The sequence below is a fragment of the Schistosoma haematobium genome, chromosome 5, assembly GCF_000699445.3.
Source record: "Schistosoma haematobium chromosome 5, whole genome shotgun sequence".
NCBI classification, from domain to species: Eukaryota; Metazoa; Platyhelminthes; class Trematoda; order Strigeidida; family Schistosomatidae; genus Schistosoma; species Schistosoma haematobium.
Genome location: NC_067200.1, coordinates 7178832 through 7193089, shown reverse-complemented (window position 1 = coordinate 7193089; position 14258 = coordinate 7178832). Strand labels below are relative to the sequence as shown.

Sequence of the window (14258 nt, the reverse complement as noted above, 5' to 3'; positions counted from 1 at the left end):
AACTTTTTTGAAATTGGATTCTCTGAACTATGTAGTTCAATCATTAAGTTCTGATGATCTTTCTATGTACAAACTAGATAGACGTAAGCTTACGTATATATACTGATAATGTTGTCTGAAAAGATAATAGAAAGTTTCCAAATTAAACCTCCTCAGATCAGAGAATTCAATCTCGAAAGAAAAAAAAACTACTTCTTACCTCCCCCCCACACTCCATAAAAATTTTTAACTTTCTAATCAATTAACAAATTTATCCACATACCATATTGATAAAAACAGTCAACAGATTTTCTTTTCAATAATTTATCATTATAATTCTTCGTATTATTAGTAATATAATTTTCTACAGGTTGATAATAATTTGTTATTGTAGTAATCAATTGATCAGTTGGTAAACATGAAATACTTTCTGAATTAAAATTGAATGCAAATTCTTCAATATTGTTTGGAAATTGCATATTGTAATTGAATTCATTAGTTGCTTTTAAGCATTGTGTCTATTAATTTTTTTTAAAAATTACATAATAATAATAGTATAACCAGGTAGAAACAGAAAAACAAATGAAATTTTATAACCTATGGGTTTTGTGGAGATTGTAGTAATTTCAATGGTTAAGATCATAAATAAGTTGAAGATAGACCACAATGGAAAACCTGGAAGCACTGCACGGCCGTTTCGTCCTATTGTGGGACTCCTCAGCAGTGCGCATCCACGACCTCGCCCCCTGCGAGAACTCCACAAAACCCATCTGATATTAATTAACATATGCTCACTAGTGACTGGCTTCAAGATGTATATCCTGGAGTTCTAGTGAGAAGCAGTAACCAGTGGAGTTCAACCGGGTCTGTTGTGAGATAGTAACTCACTGATGACAATGGTGGATGTGGCGCTCAATTTCATGGATTAGTTGAAGTTAGACATTAACACCGTTGGATGCCGGCTAGCTCAGTGGTCTAGTGGTTAAGTGCTTGTGCGCAAAACCAGTAGGTTCTCGCTTCGAATCCCGCGAGGCGTACTGGATGCGCACTGCTGAAGAGTCCCACAATAGGACGAGACGGCCGTCCAGTGCTTACAGGTTTTCCATGGTGGTCTAGCTTCAATCGACACATGATCTCAAAAATTGAAATTACTAAAATCTCCACAAAATCCCCTTCTAATAATAAGAAATTTTGTTAAAGTACCAATTCCGTGAGGAAATGTGAACGTAATAGAAAGATTATAATACTACATTACAAAATACCAATATAACAACATAAGATTTAGTGAATATAATAAGATGCTTAAAATGTTTTTGTTACAATAATTAAAGGTCATTAAAGGTCATAGAGATGTAAAAATAAATAAGGTGATATGATGAGTATTTAAGAATAAAATAGTAAGAATATAAGACGTAAGTAAAGGAGAATGAAGTAGTAATAGTAATAGTAATAATAATTAAGGTCAAGGTAACGATAACGATAAGACGTACTACTTTTGTAGGCATAGTTCTGGTTTGAGCTCACGGATGGTAAAGAGCTTCGGCTAATTTTATGAGCTGAATACGAAGAAATCTAGGTAGATTTGAACGAATCATATAAACAACCTTAAAATCAAACTGTGGATCCATAGAATGACTACAGACGAACTCCTAACTGCTTTCCTTTCACCCTTGTAGAACCAAACTATGATGTGTTCCCATATCCGAGTTGAAATCGAGCGCTGGCCGAAAATGGCTATTTAGACCATTTCATAGAGAAGAATGTGAATAGAAGTAGTTTACATATATATATACGATTGTACAGCTTGATAATAAATTTGTTGAAAAGAGATCCCTTCGCTGAACTTTGTGTTTTAATTTTTAATGTTTAAATCGGAATTATCTGTCAATATCAGAGCATATCAATAGGATCAACTGACAGTGATGGTAAAACATCGAAACAGTAAAACGGACAAATCTAGAACGGCTAAACTGGAAATATTTCAAGATTATACATGCTTATTTCCTGTCATTTTTAGCATTTTGAGGTTATTAGATGTGTTACATTTCAAGGAAACAGAATATCAGCTTAAAGATCGTGAGATTTGTATATTACAACTATATTATGAGTAACAGTTCATTTATTGTGCAATTTTCTTGTCAATCATTTTTGATTCAGTCAGTCAGACTTATTTATTTGTCTGGTCATATTGCAATGAACGTTTTCTCACTATCTGTACTAAGCACCGAATGGTATTCTCAGTTTCTCATCTTGAATCCACGTATATATATATATATATATATATATATATATATATATATATATATATATATATATATATATATATATATATATATATATATATATATATATATTCCGAAAAAGATAGTCACCGGTGAAGTGAATACTATTTTGAACTATCTGAACAAAATTCTTGGTCAAATAAGGGCTCAACACTCATGGATAGTTCGAATTGCTGGTGGAAAGCAATATTTCCATAAAGTAAGCAAAATCAAATCGAATAGATATTAATAGATGACGGTCGCACTATACAGTAAGGTTGAGAAATCCGAATTATGATAAACCAATTGAGACCAGGAAACGTGTTCCTCTAGGTTCTGTAATACTGGGCAGGTCGGCTGGAGAAGGGTGGGACTAACATTAGTAAAGTTAAGTTTAGAAGGTCAAAACATACAGAAAAACTTGTCGAAGTCTCCCACAGACAAGCAGCATTTGTAACGATGTCACTATCCTACGACAAAAGGGGAGTTAAGGAAAGATCGACCTTAAAGACGGTACAGCTCATTTTACCACATGGATTTCCGTTGGCAACACTAAGGACAACCAGGAAATAATAACTGGCTCTGATAAACCTTTAAGAACACTTGAAATTACCTTGTTCACAAACCTAACCAGAACAAAATAGTGATCAAGTACATTCTTCTACTGTTTTCCGCTATAAGCAATGACGACTAGTTACTTGATAGGCAAAAATCAAAATACCGAATAAATCTTTAAAAATGCTATTAAATTATAAAATTTAATTGGAAAATACATCATTATGAAACAATTATAACTAACTTTTATATATAATGATTGCTTATACATTTGTCGTGAATGTTCAAATTGTACTTTTAATAAATTCGGCATTGGTAAGTAAGCAATTTCATTCCAACTTAAATCAAGAAATTCTAATTTACACCATAATGAGCCTGTCCATACTTCCGGTGGTAGTACACGTAACTGATTTTTTGACAATAATAAATGTAATAGATTTGGTGCAAATGAATCATGCATCACTGTTGTATGGTGTAATGAAGAAGTAGTGGTATTGACTGAGGTCTCTGAATAACATCGACGAAGAGGATGGGAATCAATGAGCTTAGTTTTTTCAGTAAGAACATGTGCATATTGTTCTTTTAGATTGTCATTATTATTATCATCATCATTGTTTAGTTTTCCTCTACAGGAGAGCGATATGATGCCTTGTTCATATTCATACATATTGACAAATAACCATGATGGCAAATAGTCCAAACAATTCTCTGATAAATCTAAATAAATCAAACTAGATGTCCAACAAGTAGAGACGGATTGACATGATCGATATGCCATTGGAACATTCGGTAGTTGTATAGGTAAATTTCGAATACGATTTTTACTTAAATCTAATTCCTTTAAAAAACATTTACGAAAGAGAAAGAGAAAAAACCTTTCGTAAAATAATAACGAAAACATAAACACGCAATATTGTGAATTGATTAAAGTTTTCCATTAAAAAACGTCGAATTCCAGTCCAGTGATCTAGAGGTCAAGCGTCCCCACATGTTAGACTGAAAGTTCTAGGTTCGACTTCTATATAAAGTGTCGTGGATGTGTGTTGCTGAACCGTTCTCTACTAGAACGAAATGACTGACCAGAGCTTTTAGGTTTTCAATAGCGATCGAACTAAGATCAGTTCGTGATTTAAAAATTAAATTTAATCAATTATTCAGTCAAAATCAATGTACGAGACTTGGCATAAGTATGCAGAGCATTGACTCAATTTACTGGAATTTCTGTCAGTGAAGCAAGATAGGTCAGTCAATCAAAATCAACATACAGCCTAGCGTACATAATTGTATTGACTTAGTTCGTCATACCAAAAGAGCAAGACGAGAAATTAACACGGTTAATAGTAAATCGAAATGATGTAGTTGCATTGATAGTGTCAAAGAATAAACAATCAAGAATGTGGTAAGAAAAGACAATGGAAGGGTATGTATAAAGGAATATCGGAACAAAAGGTGTATGTACGAAAAGTAGTGTAATAGTATGTGTTAACACATAGGCATAACTATTTAAACAAGCATTTCGAATTGGTTTATAAGAACTTTCATCATTTATTTGAACGAGTAGCTCCACAAGATTTTAACCTTGGCTTCTGACCTAATCTTTTATGCGTTTTTATATAATATGTTATTCACTTATATCAGCCGTATTTTTACTTGCTAAAAATCAGTTCGAGAGCCATCGTAAGTCGTCAGTAAAGAACAATTACACCGTTTATAATAATTTCTAAATTAACTGAATATAAATCCATAGTGAAATAGAGGTATTTGTATTCAGTTTTGAGTGACATAACATTTGTTTGAGTTGTGTTAAAGATGCTCATTAATTCAACTACCCAAAATTAAATTTAAAGGATCAGGATTTCAAGTATGTAATCCAGTAATTAATTGAAAGTTTAGTCTTTTAACTATAGAGATCCCAGTTCTAAAATACAAGTGTTAGCGGGACATAGACTGGATTAAAGCATGCTCAATGGACGATTGCTTTGCTGCACGCTGATTGCCTAATTCTTACCCAATCAGCGTTAGTCAATACTTAGTGAACACAAGAAATCTCATGTGAAAAACTATAAATATACTAACGTTTTCCCTATTGCAGTTACTTGCTTGCTTCTTACGTCCATCTAACCTTGTTATATGGAATATAATCACTTTCCCCGTTCAACCGTGTTCTGGTTTGGGAGACTTTTCGAGTGAATCGGTGTCCGAGAATACTAAGTAATAGGAATAGCTGGGTTATAACCATAAGAGAGGATTATAACAACAAGGTCCTATATTGCTTATCAGTAAATAACTTTAGATAATGACCAAGTAGTCTCTCTAATTTCGATATAGTATTTTAAAGGTACTGTATTCACAGTAGGGTTTGTGGTCCCAGGCTCGAGATCTATATGGACGAGAACTGACTAATATTTCAAAATTATGACAAGACAGTTGTTCAATGATTTCTCATTTTTATTGATTATCTAATTAAAATCAATTAATGATGTTAACTAGACTCATTCTACTATTTTTATTAACGTACCAAAAATTCAAAACTGTTACCTTTAAATTTTTAACACAATTAAATAAACACCATGGAAGTGTTTGTAAACCACAATTTGACATTGTAATACGTGTAATTAACTGATTAGATATATTATTGAAAATATTCATAGTGAATGTAGATCGTGGAAGTGATAAAAACAGTTGACTAATATATTTATATAATTCACGATTACAATGATTATTATTATTTTCATTCACAGTAGATTCTTGTTTTACTGATGTTGATGAGAATGATGTTGACATTGACGATGATGATGACGAATTGAATGAGTTGATATAATGGAATTTTGATAGATCATCCAAAAGTTTAATCCATTGTGGTATAATAGAATTTAATAACCAGAATGAATTTGATATGATTGAATATTGAAGAGATTTCATATTGGATAAATTCAAATGTTTTATAATAATTATATAATCATTATCAACAGATTTATTTAGTTCAATAGATTTAAGTAATATCTCATGAATAAATAATAAACCGGCAAATTTATAAAATGATTTTTTCATTGTGTATACAAATAATTGATTGTTAAAATCAACTGCACCAATATTCAATAGAATTGAAGCTATTTCAATAGCTTTCTAAATGATATAAATAAAGAATAAATACAAACAAATAACACACTTACTCACTTATCAAATATGTATTCATCTATTTGAGTCACTTAAACCAAATTAAAAAGGAGTGGAAAATTTTAAGCAGCAACCAGTGGATGACAGATGAATGTTTAATTTGATCGAAATCATGAATCAACTTAATTTAAATCGCCTGCAAATGCCCTGTTACGGCCGAGAGTAGGAAGAGTTAGCTCTCCCTCTCGAAATGCTCTCACATGGCCACGTGCATACAACCACTGTCAGGGAAGTCCTAGTCACTGCATTCTCGTGGCACCGGTGTTGTTGACGAAACTGAGAGGACGAAAAGCGAATGTCCGGCGCTTTAACCGGGTTGGTGGACATGGAGATTCCACCTACGGGAGTTGGAAAACCCTGATTCCAAACCAATGGTGCGCATGGACTCCAGTATCCTGAAGGGACAAATGGCGTATGAACCAACCGTTGGTCACCGGTTACTATGGGACTGCATCTTGTGACGTTGGTCCACTGCCTTGTGGATCAGACCTTCAGGCCGAAGGCTCCGGGTGTGGCCCTCTAAGAAAACCACCCGCTTCGGTTTGGGCACCCGGGCAGTATCACAGCCCTCACACAAATCAAATAAGATTTGTGTGGTGCATATGTATCTGGTGCCCCCTTGTACCAACATCTATGTGTTCAAATAAATAAATAATAAACCGCCATTGAAAATCTCGAGGCATCCTAGTGTGGGACTACTTAGAAGTGAGCATCCACGACCCACCATCAAAGAGAAGCGAACCCAGAATCTTCAGTCTCGTACGCAAACGCTTAAACTCTAGACCACTGAATCGTCATCTAACAGTGTCAATATCTAACTATAATCAATCCACGATACTGTGAGACCATCTTCTACAGACATTAGTTAAGGCATCGCTAAGAACTGGGGAGCACTGAAAAGCTGTTTCGACCTAGTACGTGACTCTTTAGCAGTGGGTCTCAATGACTTCACAACTAGTGATTTACTTTGGGTTGTCTCTGAAATTACAATGAGAACTGATGACTGGTAGCGTTCAAATATGTTGAAAGTGAAATAACTATCATCAGTGGCAATGAATGAACATCGTGCTATATTGTAAATCGATTGTATTGTTGGACGTCGACTCAGTGATTTTAACAGTGAAGTTTTAGTTGGAAGACCTAAAAGTCATGTGTTCTATACTTGATATCGCCATGTATGTGGAATGATAATCGATCCCATTTTAAGATAAAAACACCTATTCAGTGATCCCTAATATAAATGACACACAAAATAGGATCCATTAGTGACAAATAGAGCTTACAAATTACTGATTTATTTTCTAAACTGTAAATCCATTACTTTTTCATATATGATAACTTAAAGAAATGTGGAGGAAAAAAATAGACATACAAAAGGATGAGCTATTAATTTAAACTAACATACATTTTCATCAGTTTCCGCTAGACAACATGTTAAACCAAGTGGAGTTGTAATAATTGATTGTAGATTTGTAGAATTTAAATTAGATGATACTATTTGATTAGTTAAATGAGAAGTGTAACATATGGGATTCGACGATGACACCTTGGATAATGCAGAATTATCTTGAGGAATATAACATTGACCATGTATACAAGATGTACAGAATGTATTCACTTCTCGACTGAGATAATCTACCAGAATTGAAACTGTATCAATATTTCTTTTATACAATTGTAAAATAAATAAAATGTAGTATAGATCACAACTAATTTAATTTGATTAAAATTAGTTGATATTATTCATTAAAATGTATATTTTGTAAATATTCATTTGAAATAAAATAAGAACTTCATTCAACCAATTTAGTCTTATAGGTTCAATTTCAACAACTTATGCTGCCTGGGATAGGAGTGATATCTACGTATACCTATCAAAAAATAGGTAAAGGGCTTAGTAACTCACTCTATCACAAGTTGCGACTAGGAAATATAAGCCCTGAGACGAAAAGACATGAACAGGCTAACAGCATTTATTAAAGATGTTTTATATGAGTATCTTAGGACCACCGAATAAGTAATTCTGAAGTTAGGTAAAGATGGTAAATCAGTTGGTAAGTTAGTGAATCGTCATTGATTGAAATGGTTAGGAAATGTATGACGTATCTCCAACTAAAACTTACCTTCACATGCTATGTTCACTTGTGTAGGAGTAGGTCGAAAGAAAGATAAAAGAGATCAAACGAAGAAGTGGCATTAATCTGTGAAACCATAGACTGTATGAATTGGTCCTGTTAATAGGTTTAAACTGACTCTTTGAGGCGCTATTGATAACCATGATCAACGATTGGAAGCCATAAACATAGAGTAGAAAACAAGATACGTATTTTAATATCACAATGATAGACGTTATTGTAAGGCTGTTGTGCTTAAAGCTAGCATTCCGAATATTGATGATATTCTCCAAACTATACTGAGCCTAATCATCACATTTAATTCCGTGAAAATAAAGTGTAAGATCCATTTTAATATTGATATGGAAATTTTGAGTAAGAAATAGTTACAAACTAAAAAACCTGAAGAGTGGTTTACAAAAAAGATTATTAGTAAACGGAGTTTGTAGAGATTACTGAATTTTATAGTCTTCATCAAGAACTGATTTTACTTAAACGAGCACTGAACAGCTGTTTTATATCAGCATTGGACTTCTGATCAGTGTCCATCCACAACCCAAACAGGAACTGAATCCAAGACCTTAAGATCACGAGGACAGCACTTAAACTCTAGTCAAATGGATTGAAGTCAATGGTTACCAATTCAAACTTTAATTAGCTCACGAAATCGCGCAAATATATTCCAATCCCATAAATACATAATTGTCTTACATCGGACACGGCTGAATTCCGTTAGTGAGAGCTCCTTACTTGAACTTTGAGAGTTATCTTCCGAAAATAGCCACAAGTGAGTATACGATTATTTATTTATTTCACTGGATTGTACTCCTTGAATAACATCTTCAAACCCTAATTTTTCTGATTACAGCTTATAATTTTACTACATCTAGCACTACGGGATTTGAATCAAACACTGCATCTCTGTGCTAATGTGGTGTGGCAACTCGAACTGATGTACGTACGTACGAAGTTCTACGTTGTTACTGACTGACTGACTGACTGACTATAGGAGATTTAAGGAGAAACACCTGTTTAAAGTTTGTTGGTTTTCAATAGTTGTTTAGCTAAAATCATTCCGTAATTAAAATTATGAAGAAAAAAATTAGGAGAAACAAATGTGAATGTATTAATAAATGCAAACAATTTAACCTACCCAGTCATGACAGACAATTGTAATGCATTAAAATATCCACAAATCGCATGGTCATCTAAACTTTGATGACACCGAGGATTAATAATAATCGCTGGTCGTTGGTTATAATCCAATGAAACAGAATTATTATTATTATTATTATTATTATTATTATTATTATTATTAACTGAAGTAACGAAATACCAACAGGCTGAAATTTTTCGATAAATATCAATTGGACATACATCATAGTACACATTATGATCTATATAGTTATCAGTTAATGGAGAATTTTGATTGCCTAAAACATTTAGTTGGTTAAAGCAAGTAAACTTATCAGTATCAGTAGTATTAGTAGTACTAGTATTATTATCATGAAAAGTTGAATGATGTTGATAAAGATTATCAAGATTAATGTCAGTGTTGAAATTATTTAATTCTGTTATAGAGTTCATTAATCTTTTAGCTTTCACTGTAAATTTTAACAATTGACGTACAATATCCACATGACCATGTATTACAGCTAAAAGAAAGCCAGTCATATTATAACTATCCAATTGATCAATACTGAAAATATAAAAAAGAAAAATACAAAACAACAACACATTTGAGGAATCAAATTAATTAGTGTGCACGTACACAAATATAAACACAATGTATGTAAAAAGTTAACTAAAAGTACAATGAATAAAGTAGGGTATACTATCTATATGTGAATTCTAGATTTGGAAAATCAATCATAACAGGAATGGTAATAAAGGAGGTTTAAATTTAAGCTCAAATAATGTGATGTACATGAGATTTACCCACAAAAAAGAACTATTGATTTATTGTTTAGTAAGCGTAAATACTCTAATAAAGATTAACTAGTCCTAATTGGTTTAAAGCCATTTTATAGCTGTATAAATCAAAACATTTGAAAGTGACTGATGCTATGTTTACTTATTCCTTTGGTATCACAAGTGAGTTCCATTGAACAAATTGCAATGTAACCACTAATCTAAGTGATTCGATATGGTGTGTACTTTGTTAAGATGTTAGATGGTGCGAGGTAGTCAGTATGAAACCCTGTAGAAAAAACTGAATGACGCAGGTTAGAATCCAACAGAAAGTATCATTTCCCTCGAAGTTCCAAGTATGCATTGCTGACAAGTTTAAACTAGCACAAAACATAGATCTAGAGTTATCTGATAACTACTTTCAACTACCTAATGAATCAAAATATGTTCTACCTCGTGACATTTATTTTTTGACATTTTGAAAACACATTGAAAACCCCATTTACAGTTTAGAACTTGTGATGAATACATCTTAACTACAATTAAGTATTGGTGGTACCGCATAAAATGTAAATTCATAACCAGTATTTTATTTAATACACAGAACTTATTGCTTCATATGCATTGAGTTTTCTCCAAAAGATCACTGGGATTTACTGAGTTCATCTTAGTGTAAACATCGATACTAAGATTCAAGGTATATCCAGTTTATGAGTTCAACGCAACCTAGATTCCACTGCTAATAACATACTAAATACACCGAATGTTTGTGACACAATACTCTATATCAAGGCGATCTAAGTAGAATGAAAATATGGCAACAGAGACTGATCAATCGCAATGTGGGAGGAATACCAACAATAACTTGCAGCAAAAAACTTTGACTGGTACAAAAAAAAATATAAAAACATTTTCATATATTATAGCTAACTAGAACGTGTACCAATTAATTAAATGACAAAGAAGAGAATGTTACCTAAAATATTACAAAACAAATTTGTAATAACTTATAAAATTTCATACACATAGTATCCTTTATCATTTTGAAAAGAGCAAGAACAAACATTCTAGCAGAATAGCATGAATTCATTATTATTTCGTCGGTTCTCATCAGCTGCTTACAACTTGTGACATTTAAAATCATAATTACGTAATGGGTTTAAATTACTTACATGAAAGAATCTGGCTGGAAGTTACATTGAAGACACATTACTATAGTATAGCAAGGGTCTAAATAAATTAAATAGACTGAATATTGTAAATATATAACTTATGTGAAAGAACATTCTACAACATTGATTGTGACAATAGTTTAAACAACCAGAAACAGTCAATCATTCAGCTACAACGTAGGACCAGGCACATATATGCAAAGACCTGGCTTGTGTTGGTCCTTCTCGACTCCCTGGTTGGGGTCTGAGAGATGGTGCAACATAGTGGCTAGAGATGTTATCAGATATGGTTCAGAATAGAAGCCAGTGGCGATCCTGCTGTAACCTTCTTTTACTTTCTTCATAAAAAGTAGTTGTAACTTCCTTGACTGAAAGAATTCTTCAGGTTGTACCTTTCCGTTTCCCCCACTATTATTAATAATATTACACTACCATACGCTAATCTGTGGTCGTTATTGTTCTTTTTATTCTTATACGCGCCTTACATTCTTTTTCTCTTCCCATTCTCACTGTTTTGTGTGACGCACATAAATCTGGTGCCCCCTTGTACCAATATTTATGTGTTCAAATAGATAAAAATACTATTCTCGCGGACCCCAACCAAGTAGTCTACACCTACCAACATGGCTAAGACTAGAAGTTAATGACTTCAAGTACTGATGCCACGTTTTTATTTGGCCGCCCCTAACTTTCTTTCAACCATCACCAACACTAGTCAGCATTGCGTGCCGTGGTAATCGGTAAACGGCCAGAAATAAGCGATTAGAAAATGAGTAAACGTTGATAGTAATAAAATGAATAAAGTTCAATTGATAAAATAAGATTACGAATCCGAAAGATCGTTGAAATAAAACTGAATGATGTAAAAAATGCAAGAAAGAGTTAAAAACTTATAAAATAAAAACAAATAATCAAATATAATCAGAAAGGGTTTTGTGAAGATTTTTAGAAATTTCACTAGTTGAAATTATGAGTCAATTGAAGTTAGACCACCATGGAAAACCTGGAAACACTGAGCGGTCGTTTCGTCCTAGTATGAGATGCGCACCACTGAGGAGTCCCATACTAGGATGAAACGACCGTTCAGTGCTTCCACGTTTTCCATGGTGGTCTAGCTTCAATTGACTCATGATTTCAACTAGTGAAATCAAATATAAATTAACTTACCAATAATAATGTTTATATAAACCTGGTGATTTGTTTATTCGACAAGAAAATAAACTAGAATAATTTGATTCAATACTACTAGTATTATAATAATGATTATTGAAATCGAATATAGATGTATTCATTGTTAACATTAGTTGTAAACAATTTAAACGATTCAAAGCACAAGCAATATGAATTGGTAATACACCAAATGATAATTCATTGTTACCATGAATTGTAACAGCTAATGAATATGGTTCCCACTAGGAGGGTTAAAAGAAAAAAAACAAAGAGGTAAGAAAAATTATGATAGCGGATCGTATGGAATTTGCATATTAATGGTTATCAATTGAAAATAAATGAAAAAAAACGAGACTAGTTATCCTGGGAAAATTGTGTAATAACTAGAAATACAATCGCCATAAACTCACTATGTGCCTATCTATTCTTAAATTATGCTAAATCAAAATTTTTAAATGGAATATCGTTTGAAAAAGCTTTTTTTTAAAGAAAATATTTAATGATACAGGCCGTTTTATTTATTTCTTTGAACACACAAATATTGGTTAAAAAAGGGCACCGAATACATATGAGTCACGCAAGTCACTTGATTTGTGCGTGAGCTGTGATACTGCCCGGGTTAGGGCAGGTAGCCGGTGACCAACAATTTGTCTGCACGGCATTTGTTCCTTCAGGATCCTGCAGCCCATGTGCACCATTGGTTTAGAGTCAGGGTTTTCCAACTGTCCTAGGTGGACTCTTCGTGTCCACCAAACCGGTTCAAGTGCCGGACATTCGCTTTTCGTCCTCTCAATTTTGTAAACAACACCCCCATCACGAGAAAGCAGTGAGTAGGACTTCCCTGGCAGTGGTTGTACACGCGTGGCCGTGCGAGAGAATTTCGAGGACAGCAGGCTCTATCTACTCTCGACCGTACTACGACATTTGGGGATTGCATTTTATTTAAAATTATAAGTGTTTATAACATTTCTGGCAACTCAACTTTTGATAGTGACTTCCTAGACACCTAGAAATTTTCAGCATATAAGCACTGAAAAGGCGACAAAAGTCGGGAAACTCGGAAAGAAACTTTACTGTCAAGGTTGGTTCAGGTTTAGAAAGCAAGAGTAGTTCGTTGTTTCTCCAGAACTGGTAGATTTCTATCGAAAGCTGATTTTACGAAATATTCCCGGCTTTTGAAAACTTCTCGAAGGAATCGTCTAGGGTGCTCAATAGTCTACTACTAGAAAATGCTAAACTCGAGACGAAGTAGCTCCCAAGTTTTATTAATTGATTTTACAAACAATGTTTCTAGCTGATGTGCAGACTATTACCAAATTTTAACTAAACTTCACCAACTGTTCATAAAAAAGCTGAATATAAATGTTAAATCACATAGTTTACGACACATACTTAACCAGACAACCACTAGAGACTAAGAAACACTAAACAACTGTTTCATCCTGTTATAAAAGTCCTCAGCAGTGTTCAGTCATAGCTGTACCAAGAGTCAAACCTGAGACATTCATTTCTTTCGGCGACAGCTTAACTTTTACACTACAGACCTAACACCTACTGATTTACAGGCCTAACCACAATTGATTCGCGATATTTTGCAGCCATCTTTCAATGCAACTGGTCGATAACAATTTCAGCTCCGATATGGTTCAACTCCAGTAAATCACAGCTTCTTAGTAAAATTCTGACGATGTAGAGTGTGTAGCTATTACCCACCACCAATGGCATTTGGAAAATGGTTAAACAATATTTTTAATTGATTAAAGTTTGAAATATAAAACTCTGAATTCCGCGATTTCTGCAGGTCCTCTATTAGATACTCAGTAATCTCATCAATGCAGATCTTTAGGCGTCCCATCCTAGAACGAGATATTTGTCTGACGCTTCTTGGTTTCCAGTTATTGTTTAACTAAGATCAGTTC

At 33.4% G+C, this 14258-nt stretch overlaps 1 protein-coding gene across 1 annotated transcript in view; it reads right to left on the bottom strand.

Annotated features, from left to right (window-relative positions):
• MS3_00011118 (uncharacterized protein) overlaps positions 1 to 14258 on the bottom strand; it is a gene marked incomplete at both ends in the record, with an annotated part of 121065 nt that overhangs the window by 91028 nt on the left and 15779 nt on the right. Inside the window, 6 exons of the mRNA XM_051219526.1 lie at positions 263 to 497; positions 3040 to 3633; positions 5334 to 5921; positions 7378 to 7636; positions 9240 to 9785; positions 12337 to 12581. Coding sequence (XP_051064800.1) covers positions 263 to 497; positions 3040 to 3633; positions 5334 to 5921; positions 7378 to 7636; positions 9240 to 9785; positions 12337 to 12581 — 2467 coding nt within the window. The remainder of the gene's footprint in view (positions 1 to 262; positions 498 to 3039; positions 3634 to 5333; positions 5922 to 7377; positions 7637 to 9239; positions 9786 to 12336; positions 12582 to 14258) is intronic.